The sequence below is a fragment of the Hevea brasiliensis genome, unplaced genomic scaffold, assembly GCF_030052815.1.
Source record: "Hevea brasiliensis isolate MT/VB/25A 57/8 unplaced genomic scaffold, ASM3005281v1 Scaf591, whole genome shotgun sequence".
In the NCBI taxonomy this organism is placed as follows: domain Eukaryota; kingdom Viridiplantae; phylum Streptophyta; class Magnoliopsida; order Malpighiales; family Euphorbiaceae; genus Hevea; species Hevea brasiliensis.
This window is the reverse complement of record NW_026615130.1, coordinates 5,863-15,195: the sequence shown is the minus strand read 5'-3', so window position 1 is coordinate 15,195 and position 9,333 is coordinate 5,863. Positions and strand designations below refer to the sequence as shown.

At 43.8% G+C, this 9,333-nt stretch overlaps 1 protein-coding gene and 1 pseudogene across 1 annotated transcript; both read left to right on the top strand.

Moving 5' to 3' along the window:
- Positions 1–552: 552 nt before the first annotated feature.
- On the top strand, positions 553–3,449 carry LOC131177576 (ATP synthase protein MI25-like; annotated as a pseudogene).
- Positions 3,450–3,643: 194 nt separating this feature from the next.
- On the top strand, positions 3,644–4,564 carry LOC131177577 (putative cytochrome c biosynthesis ccmC-like mitochondrial protein). Its single transcript, XM_058142614.1, has one exon. It carries the CDS (start codon positions 3,767–3,769, stop codon positions 4,517–4,519), a length of 753 nt encoding a protein of 250 aa, XP_057998597.1. The 5' UTR covers positions 3,644–3,766; the 3' UTR covers positions 4,520–4,564.
- The last annotated feature ends 4,769 nt before the right edge of the window (positions 4,565–9,333 follow it).

The window sequence follows — 9,333 nt, the reverse complement described above, 5'->3', positions numbered from 1 at the left end:
AGACCAAGAAGCGCAACTTCAGGCTGCGCCATCCCTCCTAGCGGTAGAACATCGAATCTCAGAGGTTTTATCTTCTTTTAATCGCATAACCATGAGATCGGATATTCTAAGCTCTGTTTATGATAAACTAGGGCTGAAAACTGCGAGTTCACAAAAACTTCACCACCTCATGAACCAATTAGATATACTTGAACATTCTGAGGGGGACGAAAGGCCTAAAACCGGCGCCAAAGCAGCACAAAAGTTAATCGAGGTTATCAACGACTGGTGCAAGCAGAACCCCGGCCAATAATCTCCTACGAATACTACCAACCCAAAGAAATACGACCTCTCTGAGATATACAGTTTATGCCGGAAAGGTACGAAGTTGGACTAATTTGGAAACATTGGGCAATTTACTTTATACCTACTATTTCGTCTGGTTTTTGGTTCCTAGTCTTATTTTATTAGTAGCCATGATTGGGGCTATAGTACTTACTTTTTTTTTCCAAAACCTTTCTTTTTTCGGTATGCCGCTCCGCGAGCGAATGAACATAAATCCAACCTAATATCATGAATATCCTTCGCCCGTTATCTCCTCATCTTCCTATTTATAAGCCACAGCTTACTTCGACGTTTCCAATTTCCCATAGAATCTCCGGGGCTTTCCTAGCCACTATAGTTTTGTTTTTTTATCTTCTTTGTCTGAAAATAGGTTTGATTTGCTTCACCTATGAGAATTTCTACCAATTCTTCTTTTTTTCATCAAAGCTCATCCTAATCTCCGTCGAGATTACTGCCTTAGCCCTGTCCTATCATCTGTATAATGGGGTTCGTCATTTATTGACGGATTTTTCGGGATTTCTCTTTCTTAGAATTGGCCGAAAAGAAGCAATGCTATGGATACCATGACCGATCACCATCGATAAAGAAGAATCTTTCTAAATCACTTCGGGTCAGCGGGGCCTTCAAGCATCCGAAATACGCCGGGGTTGTAAATGACATAGCGTTCCTGACGTACTGGAGTTATAACATTTGAATTTCTCTTACATTCCACGTTCCCGAAATGGATCCTATCAAATATTTCACATTTTCTATGATCATCTCTATTTTAGGTATTCGGGGAATCCTCCTTAATAGACGAAATATTCCTATTATGTCAATGCCAATTGAATCAATGTTATTAGCTGTGAATTTGAACTTTGTGGTATTTTCCGTTTCTTCGGATGATATGATGGGTCAATCATTTGCTTCATTGGTTCCAACGGTGGCAGCTGCGGAATCTGCTAGTGGGTTAGCCATTTTCGTTATTACTTTCCGAGTCCGAGGACTATTGCTGTAGAATTTATTAATAGCATTCAAGGTTAAACATGACTCCTAGAGAATTACCAAAAAAAATACGAAGTTCTCTTCTCCTTTCGTTCTCTTCTTTCTTTTTTATTTTGACTTGGTTGGCAGGGTCAGGGCCTTTCTCGCTGGGCGAGCGCATCCGATTCTAAAGTCCTTTCCTAAACCACTTCCCGTTCAGTTGCTGAAAGATAGAGATAAGCTTTCTAAATGAGATTGAGTTCCACGAATATGCAGGCTAGAAAGATGTTATTTGCTGCTATTCTATCTATTTGTGCATTAAGTTCGAAGAAGATCTCAATCTATAATGAAGAAATGATAGTAGCTCGTTGTTTTATAGGCTTTATCATATTCAGTCGGAAGAGTTTAGGTAAGACTTTCAAAGTGACTCTCGACGGGAGAATCCAGGCTATTCAGGAAGAATCGCAGCAATTCCCCAATCCTAACGAAGTAGTTCCTCCGGAATCCAATGAACAACAACGATTACTTAGGATCAGCTTGCGAATTTGTGGCACCGTAGTAGAATCATTACCAATGGCACGCTGTGCGCCTAAGTGCGAAAAGACAGTGCAAGCTTTGTTATGCCGAAACCTAAATGTTAAGTCAGCAACACTTTCAAATGCCACTTCTTCCCGTCGCATCCGTCTTCAGGACGATCTAGTCACAGGTTTTCACTTCTCAGTGAGTGAAAGATTTGTCCCCGGGTGTACGTTGAAAGCTTCTATAGTAGAACTCATTCGAGAGGGCTTGGTGGTCTTAAGAATGGTTCGGGTGGGGGGTTCTCTTAAGAATAAAGAAGATGAATAGAATCTAATTCATGTTCATGCTAACAGAAGAGCGGATCCAATACCAAGACGACTTCTTTCTCAGGAAGTGCAGCAAGTACTTGAGAAATTATGGAATATCATGCCCCACGAGTGAGTTGCCGAGTGCCCCCTAGGAGGGCAGTCTACCACAAGATCGAGTTGGAGCCTGGAGCCAAACCCCCAACTATTTAGACTGGGGCTAGGTTTAGCAGATGGCCCCCCAACTAGCATCTATTAGTTAAGGGGATTGATTGAGCTCAGGAAAGAATTTCAGGAACTCATTGAGGCCTATTTAGAATTTATATTTATATTCCAGCCTCCAAGGCTGTTTTTCCCTATATTGCTGGGGAAAAGGTTGGGAGCCCCTGTTTTATTCCAGAAGAAGCGCGAGATACTTCTCGAAGTTGGATCTACAGTCGGGCTACTACCAGGTGCGTATCGCGGAAGGAGACGAGCCAAAGACGACCCGTGTGAAAAGCAAGCAACCAACCGGGCGTTTGATCTGGTTATGCCTTTTCTTTTGGACTCACCAATGCCCCTGCCACGTTCTGCACCCTCCACAATGAGCTATTCCACCCGTACTTAGACGACTGGTGGTATACTTTAATCGTGGGCTATAGCTATTCGTTAAACGACCACGTTAGCCACCTCCGGACCGTTTTTAAGGTATTAAGGAAGAATCACCTCTATGTAAATAAAGACAGAGAAATGCTCCTTTGAACAGACGGAGATCCTATTCCTAGGGCATTGGATGGGCATCAGAGCCATCGAGGAGTGGCAAGCACCCACCAAGGTGAGTGAGCTAAAATCGTTTTTAGGGCTCGTGAACTATTACCGAAGATTCATCGTAAGTTACTCGAAGAGGGCTGCTCAACTCAAAAATCTCCTAAAGAAGGACGTACGGACCGATCATGGCACTGCACTGATCGGAAGAGTGTCAAAGAGCTTTTGAGGACCTAAAGCAGGCAGTGATTGATGACCCCGTATTGCAGTTGCCAGATCACACTAAGCCATTTGAAGTACACACGGATGCGTCAGACTATGCCATAGGCGGTGTGCTAGTACAATAAGGTAACCCAGTAGCATATGAGAGCCGAAAGCTCAATGAGACCGAGAGGCGTGGTCCAAGAGAAGGAGATGAAAGCAAGAGTGCACTACTTGAGAACGTGGAGGCGGGTCACGATTCGTGGTCAAGACGGATAATGTGGCGACGAGTGACTTCCTGACCCAGAAAAAACTCACGCCAAAACAGGGACGATGGCAAGCAAGACAAACTTGCCAAGTTTGATTGATATGGTGCTAGAGTATAAGCTTGGACGGACCAACCAGGTCGCGGATGCCTAAAATTAGGAAGACAGAGCTGGCGGCATTTAAGTGTTAGGCAGTGGCAGCCACCAGCAGAGTCACGAGTACCCTAACCGCATCGTATTCGTGATGGGCTCTTGGTCACAAAGGGAATCTACTTTTTTCCAAAACCTTTCTTTTTCGGTATGCCGCTCCGCAGTAAGGAGTGCCACGCACGAGCGGAGCGAAAACAAAGCAGGGGGAATTCTTCGTTGGGGGAAATCCTTTGATTGCGTATTGAATATAGATCCATGTCTTTCTTGTTCCACTAGCTAGGACCAAATTCTCACATGTCCGTTTCGTTATTACAACCTTCTTTTTTGATGTCAAAGACCAGAAGCTATGCGCAAATTCTCATTGGATCTCGGTTGTTCTTAACAGCGATGGCTATTCATTTAAGTCTTCGGGTAGCACCACTAGATCTTCAACAAGGTGGAAATTCTCGTATTCCGTATGTACATGTTCCTGCGGCTCGGATGAGTATTCTTGTTTATATCGCTACGGCTATCAACACTTTCTTTTTCCTATTAACAAAACATCCCCTTTTTCTTCGCTCTTCCGGAACCGGTACAGAAATGGGTGCTTTTTTTACGTTGTTTACCTTAGTTACTGGGGGGTTTCGGGGAAGACCTATGTGGGGAACCTTTTGGGTGTGGGATGCTCGTTTAACCTCTGTATTCATCTCGTTCCTTATTTACCTGGGTGCACTGCGTTTTCAAAAGCTTCCTGTCGAACCGGCTTCTATTTCAATCCGTACTGGACCGATCGATATACCAATAATCAAGTCTTCAGTCAACTGGTGGAATACATCGCATCAACCTGGGAGCATTAGCCGATCTGGTACATCAATACATGTTCCTATGCCCATTCCAATCTTGTCTAACTTTGCTAACTTCCCCTTCTCAACCCGTATCTTGTTTGTTCTGGAAACACGTCTTCCTATTCCATCTTTTCTCGAATCTCCTTTAACGGAAGAAATAGAAGCTCGAGAAGGAATACCAAAACCTAGTTCACTCGCTGAGTCTCTTTGCGTCCATGGCTGAATGGTTAAAGCGCCCAACCTAAAAAAGGATAAAGGGGCAAATTCGTAGGTTCGATTCCTGCTGGATGCACTTGGAACGTTCAGTTCAATCGCTGCTCACGGAATTAATAAATATAACTCGCCCTTATTGCTTATGGGGCACTTCACTCGCTCAACACTCGTTCAAAACATCCACTCGTTCTTCACTCGCTAGGAAAGAAAAGGGATAGATGACTGAAAATCCCACTTAGAGATCGCAACTATAGTCAGAGTAGGAGTTCCCATCCCGTCGAGGTTTGAAGATACTCGACTGTAAAGGAGAGGCCTCATTTTACCTGAAAATTACGGTTGATCCGTCGCCTCCATTAGATTCGGCAACTAAGGACGAGATTACCATAGGCTTTTATGTCCCGAATGTTCTCTTTAATAAGGTCGCCTTGACCGGGCTCTTCACCGTATAACCTTTACCTGAAAAACTGGAGCACAGCTATACTTTCATCGCTTTCACTAGAACCAGAGTCATAGGGGCACTATTTGTTTTGCCTTCCTTAAGTCCAGGGACGACCCTATGTTTTTTCGTGGAGCGCCGAATTTGCCTTAATCGGCGAGAGTATATGCCACTGGCAAGAGCATGATTGAGGGCTTTATACTTTTTTCTGTAACTCTTCAATTGGTCATTGGCCCTACCTCCAGCCCCTTCATATTCCGTATCCTGCTGTTTTTTTACTTGCTTTTCTCGATCAAGCATTCCTGTGCTTAGCAAAGAGGTAGTAGCATTTGGGAATTTCATCATTTTCGGGATAAGCCGGCACAGCTCTTGCTTGCTGTCTGTATGTGGTAGGGTCTGGTCAACTGCCCGGCCACCTCTTTAGCTCATCTCTTGTCAACGCTAGCACTTTTTAATACATGATGCCATTCCCGATTCGCGAAGTGAAGCTCAATCTCTATTCATTAGTTCAGCGCTAAGATGTAGAACTGGATCGTATATGGGTCAAGAGATCTTCAATCTGGAATTCTCTTTTTTATATTGCAATCCTTCTTAGTGAGAAATTACTCTACAGACTATGTAGTGGAATGCACTATGGGGACTCAAAAAAAGACATTATTTGAGACTTAGGAAATGAAACTTCCATTCAACTATAGTCGAGAGGAAATAAGTCTCAGCAGGCACTAAAGTAAAGGGGAAGCTTAGAGACGGAATTCAAATAGTTGAATAGAGGAGTACGTGGGGGGTGAAGTAAAGATAACTCTAGCAATATAGACCGGACCTGCTTCCCATTCATTCGTTTATAAGAAAGTTATTAGGCTAGTCAATAGGGCGCATCGCTTTCGCTTCTGTAATAGAGTCGCTTGGCTAACGAATAAAAACCTTGGTCCGCTTTCATTGGTCTAGTCCGATCATTGCTTATCTCTTTCTTCTCTATCGGGAATTGGGGAAAGAGTGCACCAAAAGGATGTGAAAAAGTAAGAAATAGGGAAGTAGAGTAGTTGGCACACGCTGGTCAATCCAGTACGTACGTCGCTTTCGTTCTTTCCATTCAATATCCCATTCCCGGTCGCATCTGTTCTATTCAGCCAATCCCTTGCTGCTTGCTTCATCCCGCCCTGCCTGGTCATCAGTTTCTGCTTGTGTTGCTGCTCGTGTTCCGTTGTCCACTTGGCATCGTCCGCTGGCCCATGCTGGAGTCCCAGTTTTGCGCTCTCTTCTGCAGTCCAATAAGCTCTCTGTCTCATCTAAGTCTTTCTAATTTTGTTCTCATTGTCAACTTGGAAAGCATCATAAACTTCCCTTTTCTGATGTTTCTGTGCATGCATCGTCTCCTTTACATGTTATTCACACCGATGTGTGGACACTCCTAACTCTCGGTATTCTGTAAAGTAAAGGTAGCGAACGAACTTATTTTACAAAGCCGGATGACATTCTTTTTCTTTTTTAGGGGCAAAACTCTTTCAGACTTGAGTTCCATAATCATAGGAAGAGAGGCTTTAACGCAATTCTTTGCCGCTTCCTCCGCTCGACAAGGAAAAGAATAGGAAGTATAGCTACTACATTACGAAGGTGGGAGAGCTTTCATCCGAGCTCCTTTCTTTAATCGATTATTCAATTTCTAGCCTAGCAAGATCAGACTTTGAATTGGAATCTTAAATAGCAGACGATCTGCCAAGAATCCGATTTGAAGGACTAAGCCCGAAAGCGCGGGATGTGACTTGCCCACTGAGATGGATAGGCTGGGTCAGCTAGTATTGAATAAGAAGAAGCTCTTCTTCCCCCGCTCCTTGGCGAATTGAGTGCACTACTAGCAATGAAGGGCTTTTCGCTCCTTGTGACAGGTATTCCTTATTATAGATATCACCGTTCAAGCAGAAGACGGATCAGACTTTGTCTCGTCCACACCCAGAAAAGAGAAGTCAGCGACAAGAATAAAGTCTTTCCTATCCTAGTGCCAACCAAGCTAAAGTGCTACATCGAAAGCTTAAAGCATTTCCAACTCACATTTCGTAAGAGAAAGGAATTCAATACCAGTGCCACTTCCTTCCTATTCGAGGATCCCTATCCCTGTTCTATTCTCTTAGGATGGATGCTGCGAGAAAGCAAGCCTAAGTTCACTCGTGGGTTTCCTGGGTCGGGTGACTTCTCTCCCTTGAAAGTGAAGACGTTAGCAAGAAGAGCTGATGAAAGAAGGTCGGAGTCGTGAACAGGAAAAGCTAAGACCGGTTATGCCGAGAGAACAGGGAAAGAAGCTGGTCTTTTTCGCTATGATCCGGATGAGGCAGAATTGGAGTGGAGATTGAATGACTTGTCCGGGTCTTCCTTATTCTAGATAGCACACACAGGAAGATGGGTAGCTTTGGGATTGGTCATGGTAAAGAGCCAAGACTTCTTATGCCGAAAAGACCGGATTCTCACCATCTAATAAGGATTCATTGCATTGAATCAGTAGTAAAGATAGCCACGCAGAAAGAAGAGAATAGCTTTTGCAAGAAAAAGCTTCGCTCGCTTCACATGAATCGGGATAGGGAGCAGGCGATGTCGAATTGAGAAACCTTCCTACCTAATAATCTTTGCATATCGTAAATCATGCTTTTCACAAGTTAGGTACGCTAGAGGGAAAGTTCCACGTAGGCTATATCCGCTCCAAACTCCTCCGCTCATGAAACTGATGATGGAATTCGCCCATGCCACCCTGATGAAGTGTTGCCTAACTGGGATATCACCTATATTCCTGTTGTTCAGTAAGCTAGTACTAAATACCTCCACCAACTTATCTACTGGCGGGAATAGGCATAAGGCAAATAGGCTAGAATGCAAGTCCGCTGGCTGGGAACAAACCCTATCTTCAAATCAAATCACGTAGAGAGGAGTCCCAGGATCAGGCTAGTATGGCTTGCCTATGGAAATTCAATGTAAAAGCATCAAGATCATGAAAACTTTCGTTTGTTGGGCATACTTTTGTATCAAAATGGGACTTGTCTTGTGGTGAGGACACATCCAAGTAAATAGCTAGAGTTTTGCTGGGTGAAGAATTCTTTTGTCCGGATTTCGACTCGGTACGCGTGGCTAAGCCAAAGATCAAGGGCTGGTGGGTAAATCAAAAAATCGATCTTTCCCTCACAACCGCCTCCCACGGCTGCTAGAAAGCACTGAAAGGCCTGCCCCGAAAATGCGTTCTTGCTCACCAGGATAGGAAGATCTCAAGCACCCACCTATCTTATATCTTATATATATGCTATGGGGCTCTTGAGAAAATCCACCTTTCTCACCCCCCTATCTATATGACTTCCGGCCTGATGGCAGCGAAGGTAGCTACCATCACCATGCTTTCGATTGCGAGGCAATAGAATCTTGCTTCCACGATGAAATACCAATAGAATCTTGATCAAATCCTTTGCCCAAATCAAATAAAGGTTACGCAAATCGTGGATCACTGACAATATCTCCGATCCTGAGTTTGCAGTTGGTCCAAAACCCGGGTTGAAATCAGCACTTTTCGTTACATGCAAGCAATGGACTTTCTTGCCTATGAAATTATATGCAATTACCAATTACTGACTGAAACTTGAGCTTGAGACCCGATCTTTCGATTGCAGCCCTAACTAGTAAAGGGACACGCCTAATCAGTTCAGTAAAGGGCTACCCATAATTGTAAAGGGGCGCTTTGGATGCCCGCGATTGATTCGTTCTTTCCTTCAACCCCGAAGCCCGACTTGATGGAGCCCTATTAGTATTAGTAAAGTCTCTCCTTTTGTGCGGGAGTTCTCTAAAGAATCCAAGGAATTGCTCCCGGATACGAAATCGCCTGTGATCCATTCACCCCTCTTTCTCTTCTATTCCCCAGGCCGACCCATACTCTGACTCTCTTGCTTACCGTTGCTGGTGGGCGACAAATCTTCCCTACTATTAAGCTAATCCGCAATTATTATAAGAGAAAAAAGGGGCGAATTCTTATTAAGGGCCGCTCTTTCTCGCTCTTTCTCCTTTCACAAATCAAAGGAAAGTACCCGAAACGAGAATCTCTTCTCTCTATGGAGGTGATTGACCTTTCATTCAAAAGTAGCTAACTCACGAAATACCGAGATCGAGATACTTAATATGTTCAGATTAAAGCAGTGATCCATGAATTGTAGAAAAACAAACCTTCTCGAGATTCATTTCACTTTGTTTGATATAAGCCCAACCTCATCCCATCTTGTTCGCTCACCCAACCAACCTTTCTTGACTTTCTTTATAGGGCCGTATAGATTCCGTGAGGGCGAATTCCTAACCTTTCTCTATGCGCGTGCCCTACTAAGAAAGCCCTTTCATCAATAAGAGCTGGTTTTAGCATTGTAAATAAA

Bases quoted from the DNA above. Each gene is read 5' to 3' on its own strand.
- LOC131177577 (XM_058142614.1), top strand. From the start codon at position 3,767: ATGTCCGTTTCGTTATTACAACCTTCTTTTTTGATGTCAAAGACCAGA.